The sequence below is a fragment of the Pelobates fuscus genome, chromosome 10 (genome assembly GCF_036172605.1).
Source record: "Pelobates fuscus isolate aPelFus1 chromosome 10, aPelFus1.pri, whole genome shotgun sequence".
In the NCBI taxonomy this organism is placed as follows: Eukaryota; Metazoa; Chordata; class Amphibia; order Anura; family Pelobatidae; genus Pelobates; species Pelobates fuscus.
Window position 1 is genome coordinate 9,799,142 of NC_086326.1, and position 14,493 is coordinate 9,813,634.

At 40.2% G+C, this 14,493-nt stretch overlaps 1 protein-coding gene across 1 annotated transcript in view; it reads right to left on the reverse strand.

The window, feature by feature from the left end:
- NRAP (nebulin related anchoring protein) overlaps positions 1-14,493 on the reverse strand; it is a 77,878-nt gene that overhangs the window by 36,065 nt on the left and 27,320 nt on the right. The window contains exons 13-23 of the mRNA XM_063434368.1: positions 11,826-11,933; positions 10,047-10,157; positions 9,198-9,296; positions 8,333-8,437; positions 7,812-7,919; positions 7,396-7,497; positions 6,917-7,114; positions 4,970-5,074; positions 4,254-4,352; positions 1,732-1,836; positions 525-632 (exon numbers count right to left, since the gene is read on the reverse strand). Of these exons, the coding sequence (XP_063290438.1) occupies positions 525-632; positions 1,732-1,836; positions 4,254-4,352; positions 4,970-5,074; positions 6,917-7,114; positions 7,396-7,497; positions 7,812-7,919; positions 8,333-8,437; positions 9,198-9,296; positions 10,047-10,157; positions 11,826-11,933 (1,248 nt within the window). The remainder of the gene's footprint in view (positions 1-524; positions 633-1,731; positions 1,837-4,253; positions 4,353-4,969; positions 5,075-6,916; positions 7,115-7,395; positions 7,498-7,811; positions 7,920-8,332; positions 8,438-9,197; positions 9,297-10,046; positions 10,158-11,825; positions 11,934-14,493) is intronic.

Here is a 14,493-nt window from a genome sequence, read left to right on the forward strand (position 1 = left end):
GTCCCCATATAATTTCACTGTCCCCATATAATTTTACTGTCCCCATATAATTCTGATATCCCTTATAATTTCATTGTCCCCATAATTCTGCTATCCTCCATAATTCTACTTCCCTCCATAATTCTACTATTCCCCCATAATTCCAATGTCTCCCATAATTTTACTGTTCCCCACAATCCCATTGCCACCTATAATTCCACTCTACACTTATTATTCCGCTGCCCCAAATAATTCTACTGTTCCCCATAATTCCGATGTCCCCCATAACATTACTGCCCCCCATGACTGCGTTGGTTTCCCCCCGTTACATTACTGCCCCCCATGATCGTACGTGTTCCCCATAATTCCGGTGTCCCCCATAACATTACTGTCTCCCATGATCGCGCTGGTTCCCCATAATTCCGGTGTCCCCCATAACATTACTGCCCCCCATGATTGCATGGTTCCCCCCCATAACATTACAGCCCCCCATGATCGTGCTGGTTCCCGTGCTGTAATAATTGGGTGTGTTTCTTCATACTCACATCACTTGCTAGATCCCGCTTTGCTTTGGCGGTCAGTATACTCAAAGCATCCAGTCTCAGCTCAAAACCCTTCTCTTTCTGGTTCTCCCAGCTGCTCTTGTACAGTTTCTGGACAATGTAAACAGAGACACATGTAATAATGGTTTCTATTCAATAAATGTCTCCTTCAGGTTAGGATAATTCTCTGTGAGTTTTGGAGGCAGTCATGGTGAGTCATTTAACTGCTGAAACCATTTCTATCAGATCCATAGATATACCGTATGGGGAAATATCTATAAAGGGAAATACTGAAGCAATTCTGTTGTCATGATCTAGAAATATTGGTTCCAAATTTCTAGACAAACATGACCTGTTGAAGTCTATTTCCAAAATCATGAATTATTGAGTTTTAACAAGGGAATCAACAATTATAGTCCAAAACCTTTCATATTCAGCGTTTACTCTGCAATATGCAATGCCCCTCAATTCCCGTTTGATGAATAAACAACAGTGAATTATCCGGCACAGTGAACGGGTTCTCAAATAAAGGCTTGAATTGAATAAAGTGCCCAGATGATTCAGTTATGTTAGAAAAAACTTTCTGAATGATTTATCTACAGAAATTTCCATAGTCTTAATGGCGACTCCTGTAGATAAGTCATTTGGAAACTTTATCTAACCGTGTTAAATCATCTGTAAATCTTATTAAATTGAGGACATAGTCATCAGAAACGTCGATGCAAATCCCAGTTAGGAAATATTTATCTAAGACATGCAAATGATCTCTCCGCATTATGATAAACACCCAGTCTTGCGTGCTATTATTCATGGTCAAATTGTGTGACGGAACCAAAGAAATAGCAAAAAAACAAAATATCTACAAAAATAAACATAAACAATAGGGCACAGGGTGGTAGTGTATCACACGTTGTATATGTCTCTGAGTGAATGCAATACTGTTTTCACATATACAGTGTGTGATACAGAACCACCCCATGTCCTATTCTTTATGTTTATTTTTGTAGTTGTTTTTTTTTGGTTGTGTTGTATGAAGGTTTAGAGGCATCTTTTGCATATCTACAATATCTGGTGTATACGGGAATTTATAATATTATCCCTAGATCCCTTCTCATGGTGGAATCTGGTTATTTTTGTATATATAACCAGAGAAATAGCTCAGATTAGCACGGTATCATAGGATAGTAAATAAAGATCAATCCATCCTGACCTGACTCAGATTAGCCGCGTTGGTTCGTGCCTGCAGGAAAACCGGCTCATCCTTGCTGATTGTGTAGTGATGGAGCATATGCTCGGTTCCGGATTTGTAAACAAGCTGTAAAAGAAACAGTAAAATAAACAAACAGAATAGAGGAGGAGCCTAACGTTTGGGCTGAAGACTGTGTGAATGTTGTGTATTTAGGGTTATATAAATATTGTGCGTTCTCTTTCTCAACCACACGTAAATCATGCTTTCCCTACCCTCCAGACTTTCTTCCCGGCTACTGAACAAGGTGGCTGCGCTTCTCCGTTCCTCTCGCCCCACCACTTGCCCACTCGATCCTGTCCCATCTCACCTCATCAGATCTCTCTCCCCTTGTCTTGTGCCTACCCTAACACACATCTTTAACTGCTCTCTCTCTTCTGGCACTGTTCCTGCTGACCTTAAACATGCCACTGTATTACCTATCCTGAAAAAAAACATCTCTTGATGGTCCCATATCTCTGCTCCCTTTCTCATCCAAGCTTTTGGAAAGACTTGTCTTTACCCGTGTTTCTCACTTCCTTAATTCAAACTCTCTCCTTGACCCTCTTCAGTCTGGCTTCCGCCCTCTCCACTCTACTGAGACCGCTCTTATCAAAGTGACGAATGACCTAATCTCCGCTAAATCCAAAGGTCACTACTCCATATTAATTCTCCTTGACCTCTCTGCTGCCTTTGACACCGTTGATCATGCTCTCCTCCTTCAAACTCTTCAATCGCTCGGTCTCTGTGACTCTGTCCTCTCTTGGTTTTCCTCCTATCTCTCCCAATGCTCATTCAGTGTCTCCTTTTACAAGGATACCTCCTCCCTTTTTCCTGTCTCGGTTGGAGTTCCCCAAGGCTATCTGTCCTTGGCCCCTTCTATTTTCTCTTTATACTGCCTCTCTTGGAAAACGTATTGCCTCTTTTGGATTCCACTACCACCTGTACGCTGATGACACCCAGCTATACCTCTCCTCCCCAGACCTCTCCCCTGCCCTCCTGCAACGTGTCACTGCTTGCCTTTCTTCTATTTCTGACTGGATGTCGTCACGCTTTCTCAAACTTAACCTCTCTAAAACTGAACTCCTTGTCTTTCCTCCTCCTAATACTGATCCTCCTCTCTCGCTCTCCCTTCAAGTCAGTGATATCCACATAAGTCCATCCCTGCAAGCGCGCTGTCTTGGCATCATACTTGACTCTGGTCTCACCTTTGAGTCTCACATCATGTTTGTTGCCAAGTCCTGTAGGTTCCAACTCAAAAACATAGCCCGCATGATGCTACCAAGGAGTTTGTCCATGCTCTAGTAATTTCCCGCATAGACTACTGTAACCCTCTCCTGATTGGTCTCCCCAAAAGCTGTATTGCCCCGCTACAGTCTGTAATGGATGCTGCAGCTAGACTGATTTTCCTCTCTAGTCGGTCCTCTCACACCTCGCCCCTCTGCCAGTCCTTACATTGGCTCCCTGTATCCTACAGGAGTCAATTCAAAGTGCTAACCCATACATTTAAAGCACTGAACAATTCCAGCCCCTCTTATATCTCTTCACTGATCCATAGGTATGCCCCTCCTTGTACCCTCCGCTCTGCCCGTGACCACCTCCTGACCGCTGCTTGCACCCGTACGGCCAACTCGCGCTTGCAGGACCTCTCGCGGGCGGCTCCTCTCCTATGGAATAGCTTGCCTACTGCTATCAGACTCTCCCCTAGTCTTCAATCATTTAAGAAGGGCCTTAAAACCCATCTCTTCAGGAAAGCGTATGGCCTCCCAGAGTAATCTCTACCTTACATTCCTGTCTCTTGCTCTCTCCCATGGGACAGTGCTTTGCTCTCTCCTCCAGTTCTGCTTCACTCCTACTTGATATTTCCTGTCCTAATGTTTCTAATACCCCACCTCCTATAGTCTGTAAGCTTGTTTGAGCAGGGTCACATTCACACTATCGCAGTCATCATGATACATTCACACTATCACAGTCGTCGTAATATATTCACACTATCACAGTTATCATGATACATTCAACTATCGCAGTCATCATGATACATTTACACTATCACAGTCATCATGATACATTCACACTATCGCAATCATCATAATATATTCACACTATTGCAGTCATGATACATTCACACTATCGCAATCATCGAAATATATTCACACTATCGCAGTCTTTCAAAGGTTTCAACAAAACCACAGATCTAATATGCTGGAAAGGAACGTTTGAAGTGGCAGCAGAGATAGTATTATTATATATATATCATTTTTTTGCACAATGCTAAAGAAATCGAGTTTCTGCTTTGGCCCTGTGCAGCCTCTCGCTGTTCTTGTATTTCTCTAATAGCAGATGGTAAGGCTGTAGGTTTAGTTTAATGATTCTTAGTTAAAAGCCTGAGCTGAGATTTAAACCCTTCAATCTATTTCAAGCTCCGCTCACTGTCTCGGTTTACGCGGCTTGCCTTGCACCTGTTCCTGTTAGTCATCAAGATAATTAAACAGACTTGAAGGACTCACATCACTCTGCAGCTCCTGGCTTTTCTTGGCTTGTTTAATCTGCGGGCTGTCGGCAATGCTGGTAAACTTCCACAGGTCCGCTTTCTGACGGTACTTTTTCTGGAAAGACAAAATCACGACATCATTTGAATCGGCCCTTCATTCTGAAATAACCTCGGCAGAAAGGGGTGCCACCGGAGCTGGGATAGAAACGAAATCTGACGGTTTGGGGATTTTGTTACATAAAAAGACATGGAAAGTAATGCTGATTTGAGGTCACTTTATTTTCCATAATGCAGTAACTGCCATCGCCGGTACTGCATGAAAAGTCAGAACGAAAGTCACCGAATGGCTCCTTTATTTATTTAATGTGTAAAACCTATTCTTCTCTATACCAAACATAAAAAAAAAAAAAATGGCTTTAAAAATAAAAATAAACAATTCTAGAAATTTGAAATGATTTCCACATATCCCGTCTCACTAATTACATCCCAGGGTGGGTCCATGGCGTGATACAATGTCAATTGTAATAATTATACTTTTTTTATAAAGTGCCAACACACACCGCAGCTCTGTACATGGGTACAGCTGGTAAAACGAAGGTACGATACGTTTGAGACAATGCAACATTTGAGAAAGTAATAGACGGGGAGTTGAGGCCCTATTCCATGTGAGTGTCCAATCAGGTGGGATTGGCCAGTTCTCCTTTTTACTTTATATGTTTAGTTACAGTTTACCTCGCTAATGAGATCCGCAGCTTTCTTAGCCTGTTTCACATTCAGACTGCCTTCAGCAACCCATCCTACGCCTTTCATCCATGAAAGATCCGATTTGTATCGGAGCTGGAATTAAAGGATAAAATCAGAACATGCTGCGTTCATTTTATGAAAACAAATTCTCTTAAATGCAGCGCCTTCTCCGTACGAATAGGGAGTTATATGACCCCCTCGCTATTTTATAGAGTGACAAAGAATGGCGTGCCGGAGCCTAGCGCACACACTGTGACTTTCAATATAACGGTCTCACCTTCCAGCATCTTATTAAAAGAACAAAACAGGTCACAAGATACAGAGCACAAGGAATACTCGGATGTACAAACTCTCTGTAAATACACAATATGTGCATTATCACATGCATGATATGATTGAAGGGACACGATAGTCACCAGAACAACTACAGCTTATTGAATTTGTTCTGGTGAGTAGAATCATTACCTTCAGGCTTTTTGCTGTAAACACGGTCTTTTCAGAGAAAATGCAGTGTTTACATTACAGCCTAGTGATAACTTCACTGGCCACTCCTCAGATGGCTGTTGCCTAAAATGCATCCAAACATTCAGTATCCCCTCCCTCTGCATGCAGACACTGAACTTTCCTCATAGAGATTCGTTGATTCAATTCATCTCCACAAGGGGCTGCTGATTGGCCAGGGCTGTGTTTGACTTGTGCTGGCTCTGCCCCTGATCTATCTCTTTGACAGTCTCAGCCAATCCTATGGAAAGCACTGTGATTGGCTCAGAACATCACTACTGATGATGTCAGCAGGCAGCTTGTAGGTCTGAGGGAGACAGGGGCAGAGCCAGCAGCTTCAGCCTTGAATACAAGTAAGATTTTACTATATTTAGGGAAGCAAGAGAGGGCCAGGAGGGCTAGATGGTGGCTTTAACACTATACAGTCAGAAATATATGTTTGTGTTCCTGACCTTATAGTGCTCCTTTAACACCGTCTGGGTTTACCAACATGAGAATTATTGGGATTTGAAATTTAAGGCCAAATTAGACAAACTGTAATTATTATCCCAGTCAGCTGAGCTACTGGTTTGTCTACTTTTACCTTAACATTTAAATTCATTGTCTAAGCTCAGGCCCTAAGTAGCCGTCTAGGGGGCCTCCTGGGTAATCTGGCTCTGTCACAGAAATTATAAAAGTACATTGTCGCATTATCGTTGTCCTCTTCGCTTGGAAGGTCGGGTGGAACATTTGCCTAATCTCAAAACAACAGCACATGGAGACCCTTGATAAAGGCAGCCAGTTGGTGCCGAAACGTTGGGGGGGTTTGGTGACTCGTGTTTCTGTCTGAGGCTTGTAAGGATTTTTGTGGTAATTTATTACTATTATTTTATTGTATCTGCCTTTACTTCTGTTACTTTGTTTATATTCATTTTTTCTTATATGTTTTCATTCTGGTACTTTTTTGTACATAATACAATTTTAATATTTTTTGAGATTGTTATGGTGTGCATTCTATATTCTATAAACATTGGAACATTTGCCTAAACCCTAATTTGTGTAGCGGTTACGTTAGTTGCAGCAAACTAATAGCGTGTTGACTATTTGGGAACATAATTATAATTGCTGAGTCCGCACAGAATTCATGAACATAGCTGTATCCTTCATAACACATTAAAATAGGTAAAGGCATAAGGTTTTATTCACTAAACTGTAAAAACACATTACGTTGCAAACGGTAAATAAATTGCTAAAATTAATAGCAAATTGGTGGAATTGAAAATTGTTAAATTTATATTAAACAGGTGGAACTCATTAACTCAGATTTATTCCTAACTCGGGTACTTTGACCTGAATTGTGCAAATTCCATTTTTAATTCTCCAAACTCAGAGTCACGCGAATAGACTCATCATTTCCACCTTTTGTGCCTTTTAGTGGCTTGCTTTGTAACTTACCTCACTCTGAAGATCATACGCTTTCTTGGCCCATTTGACCTTCATGTCCTCGGGAAGGATGGTATATTCGTGGAATTTCGTTCTGTAGTCCAGGTCACTTGCCAGAGCCTGAGCCTTCTTGGCATGAGTGAGGTTTACCATATCCATCGGTAAGTGGAACTGAGTTTGGCTCTCCTTGAATCCTTTCTTGTAATTTACCTGGGATATAATAATATCAGTAATGAATAAGCTCAATTTATAAAGTAATAGCTACAGTGTGAACATGGCGTTAGCAGTCAGGGAACAGTGGCGGGTGTGATGGGTGCTCTGTGCTGCCACCAATAAGGTGAGCTCCTGGTGAGTTATTTGGTGACAAAGAGTTCCAGGTGAGTTATTTGGTGACAAAGTATAATTTAATGGTAACAATCACTTTGAGACATATTGTCATATAACTTGGTGACATATTGTCATTTAACGGTGACAGTGACTTGGTGACTTACCTCACTGTCCCTCTTTCCTACTTGTAATGAATGGAGTAGTCTGGAGTCACTCGTTGATGCTGCTTTACCTTTATTCTTTTCATATTGTTCTCTGTATTTAATCTGTTAAGAGAAGTCAGTGGACACGTCACAGATGTCATTTTAGAACTAATGATATTTGTTAAGAAGTGACACTAACATGTTTGCGATGTTTTGCCTGGAAAACGACAGCTATCTGACACTACCAGCTAAGGATCAGGGTTATTAATTGTCACTTACCTCTGCAGCTAGAAAGCTTCTCCAGCAGTTATAGCACAACCCTTGGTCAAGAATGGTCTATTTAAGCAGCACATCATAGGTGCCTATAGACATGTCCCTACTCTGGATACAGGGTTTAGAGCCCCAGTTTGGGATTTTTGTAATTGTTTCCTACTTACATCACTTGCTAGGTTCATTGATGCTTTGGCTGAGAGTATTGACAACGAGTCCAGGCGCATCTCAAAGTTTCGACCCTTGTTCTTTATCCAGTCTTCTCTGTACTTATTCTGCCATTGAGTAGAAAATACAAAGTGTCAGTAATATTTAACCACAGGTAAATCTAGTTATGTATGTCAAAACGTCACTAAAGTCCAAGTGGAAGCCCCTATCACAGGTAGGCAACCTTTGGCACATCAGATGTTATGGACTACATCTCTCCTGATACTTTGCCACCATCGTGGCTGTAAGAGCATTAAGGAGGATGTAGTCCATAATATCCACTTGGCAACTTTCTAACAACTTGGATGCAGCCACTTGCGGGCAGAGTGAAGGTGACCCATCATTTAGCCCCTGCTTCCAGCCAGAATAAGTTCCCCTGGCTTCCTGGGGGAGGGCATTAGTCCTTGGGCACACCAGTGATGCATTCCGGGAACAACATATTTAGCATAACAGACATGATGTAGAAATGAAATGCACTTACGTCACTGTACAGTTCAGCATTTGATTTTGCTTTCCGTAGGCCAGGAAGATCTTGTGAGAGCGTGTAATGTGTCTTGGATTTTTCATACTCTGCACGATAATTTAACTATAACACAGTTAAAAAAAAAAATAATAAATTAAATTTTTCGGAAAATATAGGAATTCTCCACTCTTTTATAAATTAGCCGTTCTGTAAATGCTCTAGTTACTGAAGAGTGAATTGTTCTGAGTCCAAAACCAATAAACGTACAAAATTTAGGCAAAAGTGCCAAAAAAATAAATCTTTCGTTACATAGAACGTACAATATCTATGCAATTCCTGTATTGTCTATAAACATTTTTTCTTACAGTATTTAGTCATTGGATTTACCGTATATTACACAGGCATTAGATAATCTCAGTTTCCGCAGATCTTTTACACATTTTATCAGAACTGATTTGATTTTATCAGCTATTGAACCCAAGATCATTCATTTACGTTTAGAGAATAGACTCCAATCCTACTGGAAAAGGGAGACATTTCTTAGTGGACTGAAACAGCAGGTAGATAATTGGCGCAAACAACCACACGCCTTCCAAGAGGTCAGTTTAGCCAACTTCCTTGAAAGGGAGGGTTAGGGATGCAATTAGTTTCTAACTGTTGTGTTCATTATTCGCTTTGGATTGTATCGTCGACATGTTTATTGCTGCATTCATTGAGTCGTTGGTTATATTTGTTTCTGTGTGTTGTGCTACAATAGAATAAAAAATGTTTGGTCTCACTGTTATCAGCTTCATGCAAGGCACAGAGCGAGGGGATTTGGAGAGAGCGTGTTATCAGCAGGGAACACGGACGCTGGACCGACAAAATTCATATTGGGACTTACATCACTCAGCTGCTGGGCGTTCACTTTGGCTTGAACCATTTCTGGGGTGATTGCTACAGAGCTGTATTTTACCTTGTCAATACTCTGCCGGTAGTTAACCTGGAGGGAGAGTTAAAGAAAAAGCTAATTAAACACAGTTAATGAGCAACCTACATTTTGTTTTTATTTACTGCAAATACATTTGTTTTCTCAGTGAGGAATTTAAACTTTCAATACTTTGGCCATTTCCAATTTAGTTTAATTTTTTCCACTGAAAATGTGTTTCAAAGCGAATAAGCAGAATAAAATTGAGCTGTAAACTGCGGCGGATGTATAAATCAAAAGGACGTCGGGTTTAACATTTTCCAATGAAAGTGAAATAATATGAAAATAATGAATTTTGTATGATGTCATAATGGGAATCATTTTTATTTGGCAAATCTTGATTGCATTCTTCCTGATTTAAACTAACATTGATTTTAACCTGAATGAATGTACTGTATGTTAATTCTATAATATACAATACTATAGCAATATCTGTATTATATCTATCTATCTGTATTAGTGAATAAAGCTTTCCTTATTGCTATAATTATTATACTGATCCACAAATCTGGGGTATTAGAAAAGAATAGATATATTATATCTCCAATAAAGTAAAAACGTTATTCCCTAAACAGTGAGCTGAGACAGAGATAAGAATTGTACGCACAGCGTTGGGTATGTCATTGTTGGGAATATCGGTTAATTTACTGTTTTGGCCTAAAGTCTGTAGGAAATACAGCAGCGCTCACTGTTTAGTAAATAAGCACATTCTTCTTGCGTAGGTGGACATTTTGGCGATTACTGTGAGCAGAGTGTCCGACTTACATCTTTTAATGGATTCAGTTTCTTTGTGGTCTGATAGGACGGGGTTTGCGTGGCCGGATAGTAATAATTTGCATCCACGTCATCATTCTTATAATCTGATTTGTAGGCAACCTGCAAATGTTTCAAAGTGTATCAGGATATTACACGCATTACAGAGCTCCACAGCAATACATCTCACAATCCTATACAGTGCGTATGGGTGTAACAGAGCTCCACAGCAATACAACTCACAATCCTATACTGTGTGTATGGGTGTAACGGAGCTCCACAGCAATACAACACACAATCCTATACAGTGCGTATGGGTGTAACAGAGCTCCACAGCAATACATCTCACAATCCTATACAGTGCGTATGGGTGTAACAGAGCTCCACAGCAATACAACTCACAATCCTATACAGTGCGTATGGGTGTAACAGAGCTCCACAGCAATACATCTCACAATCCTATACAGTGCGTATGGGTGTAACAGAGCTCCACAGCAATACATCTCACAATCCTATACAGTGTGTATGGGTGTAACAGAGCTCCACAGCAATACAACTCACAATCCTATACAGTGCGTATGGGTGTAACAGAGCTCCACAGCAATACATCTCACAATCCTATACAGTGCGTATGGGTGTAACAGAGCTCCACAGCAATACAACTCACAATCCTATACAGTGCGTATGGGTGTAACAGAGCTCCACAGCAATACAACTCACAATCCTATACAGTGCGTATGGGTGTAACAGAGCTCCACAGCAATACAACTCACAATCCTATACAGTGTGTATGGGTGTAACAGAGCTCCACAGCAATACAACTCACAATCCTATACTGTGTGTATGGGTGTAACGGAGCTCCACAGCAATACAACTCACAATCCTATACAGTGCGTATGGGTGTAACAGAGCTCCACAGCAATACATCTCACAATCCTATACAGTGCGTATGGGTGTAACAGGGCTCACCAGAAATACAACACACAATCCTATACAGTGCGTATGGGTGTAACAGAGCTCCACAGCAATACATCTCCCAATCCTATACAGTGCGTATGGGTGTAACAGAGCTCCACAGCAATACAACTCACAATCCTATACGATGCGTATGGGTGTAACAGAGCTCCACAGCAATACATCTCACAATCCTATACAGTGCGTATGGGTGTAACAGGGCTCCACAGCAATACAACACACAATCCTATACAGTGCGTATGGGTGTAACAGAGCTCCACAGCAATAAATGAGCGTAATATATAGTGTGTATGAGTGTATCACAGAGCTCCACAGCAAAACAACTCACAGTAATGTGCAGTATGTATGAGTGTATCACAGAGCTCCACAGCAATAAAACTCACAGTAATGTGCAGTATGTATGAGTGTATCACAGAGCTCCACAGCAAAACAACTCACAGTAATGTATAGTGTGTATGAGGGTATCACAGAGCTCTACAGCAATAAAACTCACAGATATGTGTACTGAGTGTATGGTCAGAGCTATAAATCTTGCCGTGAATCCATATTTGAATTAGCAATGTGAGTTTTGACCAAATCTGACCAGCTGAGGAGGTAAGCTAAGACTTTCAGCCAATCAGTGATTAGATCCAAATTAGAATAAAGTCACGATTTCTAATTCAGAATCCTTTACGCACTGTCAATACAATCAGTGAGGGGTCGGAGTTAACATGCTGGAAAGGACCTGCTAGCACCATAACCACAACACTGGTCTGCAGAGATTACAATACTGTTCCTTTAAAGAGACTTTGTTATACTCTCTATGGCTATACTCACATTGCTGGCCAGACTCCCCGCCTTCATGGCGTGCATGGTGCGCTGGTCCATTCCGATACCTTCATAGTGACCTTTCATCTGGTTCTGGTACTTCTCTTTATACTTTAACTGCAGAAACAGAATGAAATGACGTGCTGGGTGCACACAAAATCACAGGGTTTCTAAATCTGAGCGAAAATAACATCCTTTGAGCAAAAGTCAAATAATGAAACAATGGTAAAATATTAATAAATGGATATTTCCTTATAGGTCACATTTTCTGTCTAATTTTTATCGGTTGCGACATCACTGTCATGGACCCATTCTCTTTAATATTTTTATTAGTGATATTGCAGAAGGTCTTGATGGTAAGGTGTGTCTTTTTGCGGATGATACTAAGATATGTAACAGGGTTGATGTTCCAGGAGGGATAAGCCAAATGGCTAATGATTTAGGTAAACTAGAAAAATGGTCAGAGTTGTGGCAACTGACATTTAATGTGATAAGTGCAAGATAATGCATCTTGGACGTAAAAACCCAAGGGCAGAGTACAGAATATTTGATAGAGTCCTAACCTCAACATCTGAGGAAAGGGATTTAGGGGTGATTATTTCTGATGACTTAAAGGTAGGCAGACAATGTAATAGAGCAGCAGGAAATGCTAGCAGAATGCTTGGTTGTATAGGGAGAGGTATTAGCAGTAGAAAGAGGGAAGTGCTCATGCCATTGTACAGAACACTGGTGAGACCTCACTTGGAGTATTGTACGCAGTACTGGAGACCGTAGCTCCAGAAGGATATTGATACTTTAGAGAGTTCAGAGAAGGGCTACAAAACATAGTCTTAAATTTGAGGGGCAAAGGTTTAAAGATAATATCAGGAAGTATTACTTTACTGAGAGGGTAGTGGATGCATGGAATAGCCTTCCAGCTGAAGTGGTAGAGGTTAACACAGTAAAGGAGTTTAAGCATGCGTGGGATAGGCATAAGGCTATCCTAACTATAAGATAAGGCCAGGGACTAATGAAAGTATTTAGAAAACTGGGCAGACTAGATGGGCCGAATGTCTGAATGTCTGAAAACTGACACAGTTATTCACTAAATACAAAATGATTTTAAATGTCACAATAGCCGGATTGGTAAAAATCTCTAAATCCCCTCTTTTCAGCTTTGACCACAAAATTGAGATTCCTTTTAACCCCTTAAGGACACATGACATGTGTGACATGTCATGATTCCCTTTTATTCCAGAAGTTTGGTACTTAAGGGGTTAAACGCGCATTGAATTCCTGAGAAAATTATTATAGGGTTTATATTTCCTATTCAATATTTGTAAAAAAAAAAATAAAAGAGTCCAAAGAGGTTCTTCCAGAAGCGTGGGGTGGCTTAGAACGTTTCATTAGAGTTTGCACACACGTTATTGATGTTATAAGTGCTAAATATCCAGAGACATTCTATTAGTTTCCATGGAGATTGCCCTTTATTTAGCACTTTACCCTGGATAGCACCTGTTTAAGCCTCGATAAATCTTCCCCTTTAATTATATCATCAAACAAACTGAAATAGAATTGTTAAAAAAACAGTTTTACAAAAATCAAATACATTTGCTTAAAGTTAATTCCACTCTGTTTATCGTCATCATTTAAATTCCTGAATAGGTGAAATGCGGCCGTTACGGCTCTGGATTAAAAGACACGTCCTATATTAACATGAGAAATAAACCAAAGGAAATGTCAAGACATAAATTCTATGCGTTACAAGCCAGCGCTGGGAAACGATAACACTGTCTGATTTCCAGACGCCATCACGAAACAGATATCAAGGAAATCACAATACAGATTTCACAAACTCTTTTTTATTTCCCAGTGCTAATCTGGATTTAGTCACAAAATGTTACCTATTTAAAACCGTCTCTAAACCATTTTATTATTAACTACAATGTCGAGATTGTTAGACCAATATCGCAGGCAGACACAGAAAAATAATAAATTGGCACCTACGACTACATTATTATTATTTATAATGCACCAAGAAATCCCGCAGCGCTGTACAATATGACTGCGTGACGATATGACGGTTACGGCAGCGAGGCGCATTGTTGATGTGATCAGGTGACAGGTGCGCCATTAACGTATTGTGTTCCACACGGACATTGCAGTACATATGTGTCTTTAATGTTCCTATAATTGGACATTGTGCACGCATGTAACTATTTCTGAGGTTATCACTAATTTAACTAAAACATATTTTATTTACAGTGATTATTTGGGCTTCGATTAACCAGTGAGACATACGGTCATTTCTCAATGATCTGATAACGGTAACATTTTTGCTGGAAAGTATCCAAATAGTGGGATTATGATTTCATGAGCTCTGGTGATGACTCATCGGGAGCCATTAACTATACATTTTATATATATCATTTTCATTTCCCTAAATTCCTCTAACAATGTATTTAATGTTCAATATCTTTTTTTTAGTAAATAGCCGAGGTGCTAATGGACATATTTTAATTTATGTTCAGCGAGTAAATTCCTTATTTTTTTTTATGGAGTACAGATTTGAATATTTCTGGAAACACAAATAACCATAAATAACCGTGGGGAAAACATATAGCGTCCCTAAATGGTACTTGGCGCACCGTAAGGGTTAGTAAGGGTTAATAAAGGAATGAGAATCACAGAATCAGAT